The sequence below is a fragment of the Aulonocara stuartgranti genome, assembly GCF_965226115.1.
Source record: "Aulonocara stuartgranti genome assembly, chromosome: 1".
NCBI classification, from domain to species: domain Eukaryota; kingdom Metazoa; phylum Chordata; class Actinopteri; order Cichliformes; family Cichlidae; genus Aulonocara; species Aulonocara stuartgranti.
In genome coordinates this window covers 2,059,605-2,075,553 of record NC_138939.1, presented here as the reverse complement: position 1 = coordinate 2,075,553, position 15,949 = coordinate 2,059,605, and the positions used below count along the sequence as shown (strand labels likewise).

General features: G+C 48.9%; 1 protein-coding gene across 6 annotated transcripts in view; it reads right to left on the bottom strand.

Moving 5' to 3' along the window:
- The window catches only part of adamtsl3 (ADAMTS-like 3), a 199,478-nt gene that overhangs the window by 2,489 nt on the left and 181,040 nt on the right, over positions 1-15,949 (bottom strand). For 4 of the 6 annotated variants that reach the window (XM_082540083.1, XM_082540082.1, XM_082540081.1 and 1 more), the window contains 9 exons: positions 12,235-12,359; positions 10,860-10,997; positions 7,640-7,822; positions 7,443-7,562; positions 6,679-6,933; positions 4,314-4,497; positions 2,162-2,366; positions 1,976-2,079; positions 709-923 (listed from right to left, as the gene is read on the bottom strand). In XM_082540083.1, coding sequence (XP_082396209.1) covers positions 709-923; positions 1,976-2,079; positions 2,162-2,366; positions 4,314-4,497; positions 6,679-6,933; positions 7,443-7,562; positions 7,640-7,822; positions 10,860-10,997; positions 12,235-12,359 — 1,529 coding nt within the window. The other 2 variants (XM_082540085.1, XM_082540086.1) reach the window with 2 other exon arrangements.

Sequence of the window (15,949 nt, the reverse complement as noted above, 5' to 3'; positions counted from 1 at the left end):
GTTTTGCTATAAGTTGTGACCACCGTGCCTCACAACACTCTGAACAGAAGTTTGGATCCTTCTCACGTTAAACACGGTGCATCTTTTTAAGGACACAAACTCCAACACCTGACTCGCTCTAAGTCACACTGAATAAAACATTAAGCCCATCCACCCATTTTCTTCTGCTTATCCAGTTCAGCGTTTCCTGCTGACGGGCCGACGGGGCTGACGCAGTCTGCACCCAACCTAACGCCACCACCTGCATGAGGCGATCGATACGTGTCGATATCGAGCGAAGCTCAAAAACAGGAAGCTTTTTCATTTTTCTGAACGTTAGCGGGTGAAAATGACGGGCTGAGGGCAGCTGTGAGTTTTCTGACACTGACATCACCTCGTGAGCCGCTGACAGCGCGGCCCGCGTCCAGGATGTCGTGACGTACGAGGAGCGCCGCCGCCGGTGATTAAAATGAAGCATTTAACATTTACTGATTGTCATTCAGAGCTGCTGGTTTGCTCCAATCAGCCTGACTGTGCAGCGCCCGAAGCCCACAAAGGTGAAATTCATCTGCATAAACTTTTACATGAAACTTTAAGAAACCTTCAGGGTTTTTTAGCGGTTTGAATAAAACAAGTCCAACGTGGCCGATCGCACACGCCACAGGTCAGCTGTAGGTTTACGTATTTAACGGCTTCACCTAAAGAGCGCAGGACGCGGCGCAGACTTACTCCCACAGGTGGCGGTGTTGCAGTGCTGCCAGGTGGAGGGTCGCTGGAGCCAGGCGCAGTGCTGGTCGGCCAGAGTCCGGCCGGTCTTGCTGTGAACGCAGTCCACCCTGCGGGACTGGAAGCCACTCCCACAGACCACGGTGCACGCTCGCCACGCACCGGGACGCCACTGAACATCGCACAGGTCAGAGGAACAGTTGCGCACGGACACCGGTCTGAAAGAGAGACTGGGAGTTATTGATGGGATTGGTGATGAATTCTGATGGTGTCAGTTCTGCTCCGCCTCGGTCGGCGCTACTGGCTTAGAGCTGTGAGCACAACGCCATCCAGCTCTACCTGTGAGGTTTTAATAAATATTTATTCAGTTAGTGGTTGCCATGGGAGCCAAATTAAGCATCCTGCAGGTTAAAGAGAGGTCGCCGTGCTCTGCTGGCCATTTTACAAAGAACGACTCCATCGCTGTACGCAGGAAGTTCTCAGCCTGGAAGCAGAAAGAACACTGGATGTGGTGCAGCTGTTCTCGTGGCCGTAGATGGGCAAACTCCACCTGCTGATCTGCCCGACGCTCGGCAGGAAGAAGAAGAAAACAGGAAGGTAGCAACGGTTCGATCCAGCAGCCGCTTGCCAGCGTGCCCGAGCACATCGTGAGCCAAACTAACGGCAGCGTGTTTAGCTTTACGGGTTTGAGGTCTCTGTAGAAGAGGAGCAGCTCTGATCACATGGTAGGTACTCAGTTTACTTGTTCCTGGTGGCTGATGGACTCCATCATGGCTGCTCTTTGTCAGTGATTCAGCTGGTGGGTGGAGGATTCTGCGGTCTCAGGTTTCGGAGCTCCGCCTCACACTGGGATTGCCCCGAGCGGTCGAGTTCAGGCATCTGACACCGAGGGGATCAGCAGACGGACGGACGATCTGTTGCAGCAAAGAAGCTGACTGTGAGCAAATCTGTCACATCGCCGGCTGATCCGTGTTCCCGCCCTCACATATGGCGGCGAGATGTGAGCAGCGACCGAGAGAACGAGGCTGTGGTCGGTCAGAGTCGCTGCTCCTCCACCTGGGGTGGCGAACAGACCCAGGACACATAATAAGAAGAATATGACGTTCAATAAAAATGCAGTGCTGGTAGATAATAGCGCTCAGTGTATATACTATAACAACACACACCTGCAGACCGACACAGGTAGAAGCCAGAGTGACGCACAGATCGAACAGTTTGGGAACATTTCAGTTGTATGAAAGAGTCATTTGGTGTCTGAGCGCGTGCGTACCTGCTCCGGAGGTCACAGTCTGTGTAGGAGGAGCCGTTGGCGTGCTGGCAGACGACCGATCTCTTCTGCAGGGTGGTGGTGGGGCCCAAACACCTCCCCGAGCACTAAGATTCAAACAGTCACAGCTGAAGGCGACTTGCCTACACCGTGTCACGTGCACATGTCTGATTAAACGTCTGACTCTACCTTCCCCCACGGACTGGTCACCCAGACGGGGCAGTTATTGGCGGAGCACGGCTCCGTGTCCGCCGGCCGACTCGTCCCCTCGCAGGCGGCCGCCGGCAGCGTTCTCGCCGCACCTCCGGCGTCGAGCTGCTGACACGTGACCCGCCGCTGCTTCTGGCCGGCGCCGCATGAGGCCGAGCACTTTGACCACTCCGACACCGACCATCTGACACGAAGACAGCGACACACGAAGCACACAAACGCAATAAAAAGCTTCAAATGAAACTCCGTCCAAACATTTCGTCTCTTCCTGGAAAGAAGAATCTGTCAAAGCTGCGCTCGTCTCGTTTTAACTCCTCTCAGGCTCCTCCCGAGGAAACCAGGGGTGACAAACTACAGGAAAAGGCGGAACGATGGGAATCCTGAGGCTGTTATGCTGCCATCTTTGCTGGCACAGTCCAGGTCCTCTTAAGAGGAAATGTCACTGAAGAAATGTATTCATAGATAAAAATAGATAAAAATCACAAAGTGCTTCACAATAAAACCAGAAATCTGAATAAAACAATGAAAATTCATTAAAAGCTCGTTTGTATAGAAATGTCTTCAGCAGAATCTGCACAGCGTGGAGACGACCGAGGACAAGTCCACAGCCTCAGTGCCTGAAAAGGTTTGACCAACAGTGACCTCTGACCTGAAGACCTGACCCTGCTGGGGAAGAAGCAGGTCAGAGATTCACTGGGGAGCTTCACCATGTAGAGCTCGAAAAGCTCAAACTAAGATGTTAAAGTGAAACCTAAAATGTAGAAGCCTAAACTTCCTGTTAGTGGCGTCCCATAGAGCAGGTTTGTTGTAAAAAGAGCCTTACAGCCACCTCAGGTCTGCCTTTGACACCTGCAGTCTGAGCGAAGTTTGTTTCTTAGACGATAAAAACATGGAGTGATTCTCAACCGACGCTGAGCGTCAAATATGGCGCCCAAATTTCTGAGACTCGATTGAACAGAAGAGCCTGAAAAACCGACACGCTGCTTAATTTCTGAAATTGCGTAAACGGGAACAAGCTGTCGTGTCCTGATGGCAGCGATGCTCCACGATTAACTGTGTAACTGAGTAACTGTGGGAAGAGCACTCGGCTCCTCCATCAGACCAAACGAGGAGTATTTTTATTTTATTCTTTTGGAAGAATGATTTCCATCCAACCCGTGACCACAGACTTGCCAAAGAGCACTAAAGCTTGAGGTGAGATGAATTACAATGCCCCCCCCCGGACTGAAATCTCCACCCATGCTTGTAGCTGTAAACACAGAGCTCCGTCAGCCTGCAGCACTACAGTTGCGTCCCGAGCCGAGCTAACAGCGGGTCATTTGTGTTGCATTAGCGAGTGAAGCTGACTCAGTGTGTGGCAGCAGAGCCGGAGGGGGGGCTGACTGATGGGCTGTATGATGGGTAAAGGCAGGCTGGCAGCAGCGGGGGGGACTCGGGGTGAGCAGATTCTGCTGAGAGTTACACTTCTGCTGCTCTCGGTGATTCATTAGCGGCCGACCCTCTGCTCATCAAAGTCGGCGTGCGAAGGAGCTGACGCACCGCGGGCACGAAACTCAGAGCGGGAAAGGAAAAATGTCAGTCAGTCGGCAGCTTTATGCTATAATCTGTCAATATCGCGGCGGCGCTCACAGGAAGCGCTGCTCTCGCTTGTTTTTGAAGAAGTTCCTTTAATAAAACACGTCGGCAGGTGACAGGAGAGGCTACGGCTCGAATGTGATTAAAGCTGTTTGAACATCGTCTGCTTACAAAACAGCTAATACCTCGGACACCTGCCCACATTAGTGCCCTGCTCCCCAGCACTGGACGCTTGATGGGCGGAGCCACTAGACAGGTACCCTCCCTCTCTGACAAACGCTGAGCTGCACCCGACCGACCGAGAGAACGCCGCACGCGGGCGGTTCTCCTGGATTTGCCAGAACAGCGAACCGTCTTCTTTTCAGATCAACGATTCATTTTCAGAAGTTTTGGGAGGAGCTGCCTTGTGCTGGACACGCCCCCAAAAAGAGAAACGAAGCTTAGACAGTAACTTCCATCATTCCTTGAAATGCAGCTCGACGCCAGCAGGACGGACTGCACAGCTGGTTAACGCGCTCGGCGTCCACGCTCAGGTGAACATGGCAATCGAGCGTACCTGGGGGGGCAGGCCTGTCTGTTGCAGGGGACCGGGGACGTGACGGGTTTCGGTACGCGCTGACACATGTCGGGATGAACGTCCTTTCCGTCCAGAGAGACGCATCGGATCCGCCGCAGCCACGTCCCTCCGCTCCCGCAGGAAGTGCTGCAAGTGGTCCAGCCCCCGAATCTCCAGCCAAACTCTGCAGAACGAAAGAGGAAACATGGAGATGCATGAGATCCACAATCGAACGAGTATTCTGTAAATCAGCAGAAGCTTCTGGGCTCTCAGTGACGGTCAGTCGGTTTGTATGAGGAGAGATGTGGCCGCCATGATGTCACCATTGGTCACTTCCTGTTAGCCCCCGTGTACAGCAGGGGGCAGCAGTCCAATAAAACCAGAGCTCAACACATTTTACTTTAGTTGTTATCCAACATGGATAACGTGTCACAGCTGAAATAAACTGACTTTAGTGAATGAAGCTGCTTTTGACTCAGCAACACCAGCGTCCTGCTAACTGCGTGCTGATTGGTCGGTTAGGGCTTTAGGACAGGATGTTCTCTGCTTCCAAAGATAACTCCAGCAAACAGCAGCGTCGCTAAAGCGCCTCATGGTGCTGTGACGTAAACTAGAATCTAGAACTCCAGCTACCTTTGAACCCTCTTATCACAAAATCCCCAGAAGAAAGATTTTTACTCCAAATTGAGATTTTAGCTCTACAGCGCCAAACCTGTAGCCCCACCCACAGTTATCCCTCTTTAATCGGCCTTTCTGACTCCAACAGACTGCAGACCAATGACTGAGACCAGAAACTCATCAGCAAAGATCAAATCAAAGCTCAGCAGAGCGGCCTCCGACCTGCTTCTTTGCCCCCTGCTGGACGGTAGAAGGAATGCAGCTTTAAGCCACTTTGCACCGTCTGTGCGTCTCAGACACAAACGCTAAATCTATTCAAACTCATCCACCGGTTCCCATCAGACTGACATCAGACGCTCCACAGAATACGTGACAGCTCAAAGGTCGGTGAAAACGACTTCTGATCTATACATTTATTGATTTATAGACTCTGTGCTGGACTGCATCATCTGCATGCAGAGGCGATCTCTTCGCTGACAGCTGTTCCAAATGGCAGAGCCGTGCCTCGTTATCCACACGGCCGCAGTTTGAAGGGAAGACTGTAGAAGCTACAGGCCAAACCGGGACGGGGCTCGGAGGAATGCCACAGCATCCCGTCACAGTAAGATTTGGCAGCGGTGACAGAGGATGCAAAGCCTGAGCGGCGGCGTCAAACACCACCCTGAGACGTTAACGTGTCGCGCACGCGCCTGCACAGATTCTCAATGTTTAATTTCAGATGCTGAAACGGCCACAGTGGAGGCAGGGAGACGTCCGAGGCAGAGGAAGGGACGGTGTCACAGAGACAAAGAAGCGGCGTGCAGATGGAGCCGCTTCATTCCTGCAGAGCTGGGCTGGACCTGAATAATCGTGTGGGTCATTCATCGTTTCTTTGATAGAAATGATGCTCAGTTTGTTCCCACATGAGATTTTTCCACTCTGGAGAGCCAAATAAAGTCAGGCCGTGTGACGCCAGCTCGGCGCTGACACCGGCAGCTTCCAGAGATGAAACACCTCATCCACCCGGGACGTTCCCTCCCCTCAGCGTTCCCCGGATGCTCCACTTGTCTCGAGGAGACGTTTCCACAAACCGCTTTTTGTTTTTAATGTATTTACTTTAACTAAGCTTCACACTTTAAGCAGCTTTTGGATTCTCGTCCTCTCAGACGCATTAAGCACTCCTCGCCACCCACGCACGAATTAGGAGACGCGCTTCCTGCCATTTATCGCTCACTCGGTCCAATTATCATTCGTCTCATGACTTCCAGCTCGCTCTGTTTGCCTGTGTTTACCTTCCTCTCCAGAACTACTGACATCATTTGCTGAGTTTATTCATGCAGATGCAGCTTCAGCATCAGCGAGACCGTAAAAATGTTTTCAAGCACATAATAAAAATTCAGTTAGATCATAACAATCTGAGAAGAGTCGTGGAAACACTCAGGAAAGGAGCTTCGGTGCTTCCTTTACCGCCTGCTTTAACGGTGGAGAGGTTTTCCAGCTTCAGGAACCACGTCACCGTCGTCCACGCTCACATTATGAACACGCCCTCTCGCTTCAGACTTTATGACATTTTCCATGGAGCTTAAGCTGCAGCCCTGTTGCTTCCAGACCAACCTGATCACTGCATATCATGATATTCATGTACATTAGATAGCCGCTGATATGAGACATGCACAGTATAGTAACCCTGCATTTTGAAAACTTCCCGTCCTGGGAAAGCGTCCCTGTCCACTGTCTGTGTCCACAGGCAGGCGGCGTAAACACTCACCTTCGCTGTGAACGTATATCCAGGCTGACAGGATTTGCCTGGTGCTGTTGATGAAGGTCTGGCATCTGTAGCGGCCCGCGAACTTCCCCTGGAGCGTGCTGACTTCCAGCACACGACCCCCCACCAGCATCCTGTGCTGCAGACCCTGACCCGGACCGGGATCTGGGGAGTGAGCCGGAGCCGAAACCTCCTTCAGGGTCCGGTTGTTGTACTCCCAGCGCACAGGCGGTTTGTGGTCGGAAACCACCGGACAGCCTGCGACAGGCAGGAGCAGAAAGAATGTATGTATTTAAAACTATAACGCTGAAAATGCTAAACAGGAACTCCATCAAGTTCAGACACTAATGCAGCGCTAATGGATGAAAGAAATCCATCTGAGGGGAGCGCGCTGCTTAATGTGAGAGCAGCTCAGCGATGGGAGGCGGCTCCACCTTGTTATTCAGCAGACTCAGACCGGAGCTGTGACTGAGATCTTCTCCTTAACTTTAAATCCGATAAAATCTAAAGTCAAAGACGATTTTATTCTGACACTGAACCAGTTTTCAGTTCTTTTAATAAAAGCCTGTGAAGCCACCTTTCCAAACCCTTTATATTAACAAACAGCAAATCCAATCCGTCTGAGGATGTCGTGGTTTTGTCTGCTATATTTATCTGGTCATCACATTAAAGGTCAGTCTGCGGCTCCGGGCACAGGATGTTGTCTTCGTTGGTTATCATGTGAGAAACCGGCCGTGACTGTGACAGCAGAGGTGAGTAAAGCGTACCTATGCGCAGGACGTCTCCAGGTTTGATGAAGACGCTCGTGCCGCGCCGTGACGCCATGAGGACTCTCCTCCTGCTCAGCTCCTGAGACGCTGGAAGCACCTGGCTCCCTCCGGCTGGATCTGCACACACAAACGTTACTCCACGTGACCCAACGCGAGCGATTATGGCGAGAGGTCGGCTTTATGTGTGAACCCACCGTGGACCTTCAGGACTGTGGAGGCGGTCGACTTTCCTATGGCGTTGGTGGCGGCGCAGGAGTAGGTGCCCTGGTTGTGCACGGAAACGTTTCGGATCCACAGCGAGCCAGACGGCAGGGAGACGGCGCCGGCGTCCAACAGCCCGTCCTTCCTGTGCCACAGCACCGTGGGGCGAGGAACACCTGACAGACGGAGAAAGGAGCGTTAAAAATGTAACAACAACAGAACAGGTCAAACATGGTGAGATGAATCCTGACGCTGCAGGGAATTTGGAGGAAGAAGAACGTGTTGCTTCCTGTTTAAAGGGAGTTTTTCTTTCCCGCTGCTGCCAAAGCTCCTCTGATTGCTGTATTACATGGTCTTCCTCTGAATTTTATTACAAATGCCATTCAATCAAACTATTTGGACGGCGTTTGACTGATGCAGTATTTGTCATGACGAGGACGAGCTGGCGACACAGTTATGGAGTCAGGATGTAGAGAAACACTGTTGCTCTGTCAGAGGAGGAGCAGAGTCCGGCCTGAAGCTGAGCGCGAGCTCTGACGTGAATCTGAAATCAAACTCTGGCTGAACTTCACACGGCTTCACTTCCTGCGTCTGAACAGCGGCTGATGTGAAGCGAGGATCAGCGTGAGAGTCTGCAGAGCCCACAGGCTCTCTGTGCTCCTCGGTGTGTCGGGGTCAGACCCCACGCTGCTCCCGCCGTGGATTCCTGCGAATCGACTTCCACAAGCGTTCCCTGTTTAGCAGCACAGCTCTGCAGGAGAAGCGCTTCTTTTCCTTTTTTGACACAGAGATATCACGACGTGTTTTCCCAATCTCTGTGATGCTTACACCCCAACACACCACGAACACTCCACTTGGACTCGCCGCCTTTTCAAACACCCCCAAATAAATGTAGGCAGAAATAATTAGCATGCAGTAATTAAGATAAGATAAGATAAGATAAGATAGAACTTTATTAATCCCTCGGGTGGGTTCCTCTGGGAAATTCGATTTCCAAAAAAAGCACAGCAACGACCGAAGTTACAGTTACAGAATTGTTATATATATATATATATATATATATATATATACACACACACACACACACACACACACACACACACACACACACACACACATATATAAATACAGAAACAAATATAAATAAAATATACAAAGGGGATAAATAGAATAAATAGGAATAAAAAATAAAAATACAAGTGAATTGCACATTTCAAGTATTGAGTCTGTTGACTATTTACAAAAAGTATTGCACAAGGTATTGTATTGTAATTAAAGCAGTACTTCTGTTTACTTGTGAAAATTAGAAGCATAAACGAGTCATGAAATGTTAATTTTATGCACAGAACATATATACGGCATATTAAGGTGACATACTTAAAGGGTCTGGAGTCCCAGCTGAGACGAGCAGAGACAGATAATTGTTGTTCCTGTGCATGAACGGAGACGGGGAAGGAAAAATGTTGATTTAGCCTGAAACACGTGTGTCACGTGCAGAGATACACAGCTCCTGCAGAGCTGCAGCTCAGCAAGAGCAGGTTGTCCCACACTTTGAGCCGCATGTACAGGAAGTCTCTGAGAACTCTGTGACCACACCCACCTTTGAGTGGCACGCCGACCTGCAGCTCACACTGAGGCTGAGCCGGAATTAACTGACGATGATGATGATGATGGTTCTCAGCTGCAGGTTGGACTGTTCAGGTCCAGTTGGAGAAATTTTCTGGAAGGAGTCGAGCGGGAGATTGACGGACAGATCGATGCGGCGTCTGCTGTCACGTTGCTGATTTGTTTTCCTGAGTCTGACGGTGAAGCTGTCGACTGATTGGTCAGCCTACGCTCCCACTCGCACCTTAAATGATCTGACACTCTGGGTGGAAACTGACAGAAAAAAGCTCGAGGACAGAAGCGGCAGAGACCAACTTCCTGTGACGAGCGCCTGGCCGAGGAGCTGCTGCGCCTCCAAAAGGAGCCAGCTGAGGCGGTTCAGCCATCTGACAAGGATACCTCCTGGAGGTGAGACGCTCATGTCTCCCAGCTGGCTTGGGAACATTGGGAACATTGGGAAATGTCCCACTGGAGGAGGTGGCTGGGTATCTCTGCTTACACTGCCGCCCTGCCACCCAGGTGGTTGGGAGAAGATGAGTGAACACTGCTTGTTGCAGAATCAGGATCATGAAAATAAGAGTGTTTGTCTGGGAATCTTCCAGCTACAAGCTAAAGGAGCAAACCTCTGATGGAACGAAGGAACTGCTGCTTGGCTCACAGCTCTTTAACTCTCGTGTGTCTTCATTAGAGTCAGTGTGGACAAAGGCAGGAGGCAGCTCAGACCGTGTGCACCGGATAACTGGTCGAACAGGATTTCAGCTTCCAGCTGTCTTTCTGCAGCAGCAGCGTACGAGCTGATCAGGACTTGGACACAGCTCAGAGTTTAGTCTCTCAGCACTTCATATATTGAGGTGAGTGAGGTGAACTCCTGAAGTGAGGCGTCCAAACGTGACTCTCACTCTTAGATCAGACAGCTATGAACACCCAGCTGCCAACAGGAGAATGCTCTGATTTTCCAAGATGTCACTTTCCATTACAGACTTCACTTCACCCAATCAGATGAAAAATTACTTTCAATCTGGTTTATCTCACCGCTTCAGCCTGCTGACACACACACACACACACACACACACACACACACACACACACACACACACACACACACACACACACACACACACAGCTGATATCATGTCAGCTCTCAGTGCAGTAACCTTTTGTAACCAGCTCCACATAAACTGTTTGATCAGATGTTTTCATCACTCTGTGATTGGATGAGATGAGAGAAGCAGCAGTCAGTGTGTATACATTTAGATGAGTGTGTGTGTGTGTGTGTGTGTGTGTGTTACTGATGTTGTGGGGACCTAAATCTGTGTCTGCAGGCTTTTATGAGGACGTTTGTTATCTGCACAGGAAGTAAACCTTTGCGTCTTTCTGCTTTGTCTGTGGTGGTGAGACGAGAGGCGGAGCCTGCTGTGCGTTCACGTTTCTGCTTCATGCACAGACTTCACACACAATAACATAACAACATCGTTTTATAGATACAGCAGACCATCTTTTTCATTGAATTATGTGCTGTAGATGCTAAATAAAGGCCAAGAAAACAGGACGCCGGGGTTTTTGAGATTGGATATGCAGACCTTTGATTTGTGTGGTATCGTGACCTACCACTGACGGGACAGTCCACAGTGAGGTTGGCGCCTGGACGAATGCTGATTTGTCCTCCGACAGTGGCTGTCAAGCTGTGGCCCAGCATCCCCCCGTGGTCTGAGACGTTCCTCCAGGACACCGCGATGGCCGGAGGCTCTGAAGATTCACACAAACTGCATCAGCCACTGAGCTCCCATCACATCCTCCCGTACCCTTAATGACAGTATATATCAATAAAGTCGTGATTCGACAACCATTAGAAGAGTCTCCAGGTTTTTCCAAGGATACCTAGATGAGCAGAGACCACGACTAACCTCTGATGTAAAAACATCTATTTTGCCTCAAATATCCCAGAAACTCCTCATTTCTGAAAAGACGTTCATCAGTTACTTCTAGTCGGCTTTCGAGGGTAAAGAGTCCAGATTTGTGATGAATATCAGACAAACTGTGTCCAGCACTGCAGCCCGTCCATGTAAGTGTGAGACAGTGGTGACAAAGTGAAGTTGTGCTGCATTCAAAGTTCATGGTAAATGACATGGAGGCTGGTTAGACACAGGAAATGACATCACTGTGTCATCGGCATAGAAATGACATTTTGCACTTTTGGGTTTAATCACTCACTTTCCTCAGAGAGTAACTGTAACGTCCGCGTGGAAGTTCAGTGAATTCATTATTAGACCCGATCGCCTTGTGTCAAAATGCAAAATAAACTCACCCGCTGTTTAAATTACAACATCGAACACAGAAACTGCACATTCAATATTATTTCCTGTTAACCTTCTGATTGTCTGGACATAAACAGAATAAGAAAATATCAGAAAGTGATTCAACTGTTATTTCTTGTGCCAACAGATCAGCTTCCCGAACTTCAGGCTGATTATTTTGCGATCAGTGCTGCAGCTTTACTGGATACAAACATTCGTGAATGAACATGAATCAATCTGGAAGAATACCCCCCCCAAAAAAGCTAAAAAAATTAGTTTGTGATTCCAGGACTGTATAAATCATTAAACCCCACCACCCGGGTTTGTTTGCAGTCATGGAGCAGGCTGAGACGGAGCCACAGCGTTGTGTTCCTGTAGATCGCAAGTGGAAAATAATCCCTCACACACGACACCAGTGGAAAAGAAGAACTGGGTTCATGTTGTGAACAAACACAGCTGTTCCACACTCTTTTCTGCAGGCTGAGTAAGACGGTGAAATCTGTAAACGTATATATTTATAAATCCATTTATTACCGCGCGCTCACAGACAAAGCAGGCCGGGATTGATATTCATCAACATAGTTAAGAAAAGCCACGAGGGAAATTACAAAACCTCCACTGGAACTGGAGAAGATGTGCATACAAATGCAACCTTACGTGAGACGAGTGAACTGCAACAAAGAGCACACCTGCCAGCAGCAGCTGGGAAGCCTCCGAGTCTGAGCCCAGCGCGTTGGCAGCGGCGCACCTGTACTGGCCTCTGTCAGACGCTCGGAGCTGCAGGATGTGGAGGCCCGCTCGATCCCAGGACACCCTGCGGACACACGAGGAAAACATTTTTACTTTTTACCCAACTCATCCCAACAAGGAGAACACGGCTTCCTCATATTCTAGTACTTCTTTCAAAGTGGGGCAGCTAAAACGGGCGAAGAGTCTCCGCTGAGGGACTGGTGAATAATTTTGGATACAGAGGAACTTTGTTGAGCTGTAGATGAGGAGATCATCACCCAAACACAGAGAAACACAAGGAAGAAACTGCAAGTGCTATTTTATTGTTCACAGAAGAAGCCTGTAGCTCTCTAACATTTTAAACCTGACGTTTTGGTTTTTTTTGCAAAGCCAGGTGTCGTTATATTAACACAAACGTCGCACCTTTGTGCTGTGATGTCACACCTTGAATATGCCATCAGAATATAATCGCTGTCAGAGAATGTAACATTTTAACAAGTGTAAATGTAACAAATGGCTGAGGCGGCGCACACAAACAGACTGAGCTGTGCAGACAACTTCTTTTATTATTTGTAGCAGCAGGTTAAAAAATCTTTGGTAAAGCAAAGTTTTTCAGGTACCAGGTTCATCTTCTCATAACAGAAGCAACTACATACAAGAATCACTGAGAGGAGATTCATTAGAGGCTTCGTTATGCAGTAAGAGTCTGTCAGACAGCTGTCAGCTACAACGTGAGGAGATACGAGTGCGTCGCTATGTACAGGTGGCCTTTAGACTAAAACAACACCCCTCCCCTGTAAGGGGAGCAAACAGCACCGGGCCAAAAGAACCAGAGAGCTGTCCACGTCGCCGGGCTCAGCGACGCCCCGTCTTCCAACTGTAGGCCTGAGGAGTGACACACAACATGCTCACAAAGCTCACACTAAGCTTTGCAGCAGTACAGTTACTAGAGATATTTTAAACCACGGTGCTACAGCGCACACACACTCTGTGCTGCAGCCTTTTAGAACTGCTCTGCAGCTCTGTATTCCAGACAGCAGTGATTTGCATGTAGATCAGGCACTCATAACTGTTCTCCTTCACTGCAATGGAAGAGACGTACTTGTTCTTTGATCTGCGTCTCCGCCGTAATAACACAGACGTGAACTTTTCACTGAGGAATAAAAGAAATAAATGCTGCAGACCTGCTAAATCTGATAAAAGTCCTTTTTAAAAGGTCAGTCAGCAGCACAGCGTGATGCAGAGCTAACTTCAGCTGTTATCACGCTCAGCTCGCGCCACAGTTTCAGCACTTTGATAAAACTCAGTCAAGGGCGGCTGCAGAACATTGTGTTTTCCTCTGCAGCCCACAGGTCTTGTAAATGTCAATCAAGTGTCCGTCTCACTCGGGCGTTCAGATTCCCGACCGTCCTCAGAGCTTCTTTCTCTCGCGCTCGGATTAAAAGAACCGTCTGACATTTTTGGAAATGTGTTTGTTTACCGGCTTACCCGGCATCAAATCGGAAAATCAATAGCAATTTCATCTCAGCGCATCTTACAGACAAGTTCAGGACATGATTAAAAGCAGCTGAGCGCCACAGCAGGGAGGCGGAGGCTAGCACCACCTGTCGTGGCTTGTTTCCTCCTTAAATCACTTAAATAAACAGAATGAGGAACACGAGGACTCCTCTCATACTGAAACTAGCAAATATCAAAGCGTTTCTTTTAGATTTGCTCTCAATGTACAGACATGAAACTGATACTGATTTTCTTTATCTGACTCATTGTGCTGAAAATCTCTAAGGAAGAGATGAGCAAGAGGAGAAGAAAATGATGAAGACCTCAGGAGACAGTCAGACCAGTTCAGTGGAAAAGCCTCGGCCATCTCTCCACAGCAGCTCGTTCGTTTTACAAAACTGGGTTTTCAGCTCATCAGGTCACAAAATGATCAGACTGCAGCCACGAAACACAGAACTGTTGCTGAACTATGAAGCCGAAGCTCACAAAACTCCTCTAACGTCCCCCAGACATCAAAGGGTTTGTGCCATTACCATCACTGCCAGATTCCACATTATGGGCTTAATCAATACGATGAGGTTAAATCGTTTGCATATCACAGGAGGAAAAGTTGCTACAGAAACACGGAGAGAAAAAACGATTTAAACATAAGCTTTCGAGCTGTTTGCTGCCACTTTTTCTGGACTTTTATCAGGACATTAATCAATAATCCATCCTGCACACTTTGCAGAACCAATCAGTGGCATGATTTGGACCAGGCCAGTTCAGCGGGTTTAAACCTGACTCATGATGACAGCGGCACAGGGCCGGCGAGCTCGGAGGATGAAGAAGAGGTCGTGTTGTGTAACGCATCGGGGCAGAAACACTCGTGTGATTGGCAGCTCCTGCTCCCACGCATGGGCTCCGTCGCAGTGAGTCGCAGCTCGCAAACCTCCATCTGCATTTCACAAGTTCCAGTTAAGAAAATCGAATGTGTTTTTGAAAAGGGTGGGCTGACATGGACGAAACTACACGAGTGCAAAATGTGTGGTCATCCTGCTTCATCAATATTTATTGGACCAGAGCCACTCAGTGAGGTTTCACATCCAAACACTGCATCGTAACACGGCCTGTTAAAATGAGCATCACGGCTCAAAGTCAATAAACCCACTGATAAAATGTGCCGGCTCACCTCATGTGCCAAAACTTTCACCGACTTTATAAATCAGTGAACAGAATAAATGATTCACAGCATTCTCTCATTTTACTTTCTCAACCCGTGAGGCTGGAAACAGCGGTCAGACTCACACACGGCTCCGACCACCTCAAACTGAACGTCTGACCTAAAGGATCAATGTTTGATATTCATGACTTAAAGGCTACAACTAATTAAAAATAACACAAGGACAGCACAGTGGTACAGTGGTGGCCTCACAACAAGAAGGTCCAGTTCCACCATCAGCCCACATGTGGAGTTTGCGTGGGTCCTCTCCGGTACTCCAGCTTCCTCCCACAGTCCAAAGACATGCAGTTAGTGGAGTTGGGTTAATGGCTCATTCTAAATTGTCCCGGGTGTACCCCGCCCCTCACCCTAAAACAGCTGGATAAATCCAAGAGGATGGATGCATAACAAAAAGACTAAATACCAGCTTCTTGTAACAAATACGTGATCATTTTTACCTAAAAAGTAAAAGTAGTGGAAGACAAATGTTTTGTCTGACAGCTGAGCCTTCGACCACAGATTAGACAGAGTTACAGACACATCAGCAAAAACCTGAACGAGGTTCAAACTCGTTCAATGTTCTGCAGACCTGATAAAGGCGATAGTTGGGTCGGCGATGTGGCGTTTTGCTGAAGCCTCCTTCAGTCATGCTGCTGCAGGCTCAGGCTGCTGGGTCCTCCCACAATGCACCAGCAATTCTCCTCTGTACTGCTTACAAGAGGTATCGTGGTCACGTGCTCAAACCTTTGATCAGAACTGATAAATGACTTCCTGTCAGGCTCAGAGACGGCACTCTTTAAATAAACAAGCAGAACTAATCGGGAAAGCTGTGACTAGCCTGGTGTAGAAGCTCATACCATCGACTGAGGCGGTGTCAGTAGTAATTATGACTGCTAGTTAACACCGACTGATTGTGGAAGTGAAAAACACGCATTCAGCCTCTTTCAAAGACTTCCTGGGGAGTCACTGAGAACCAG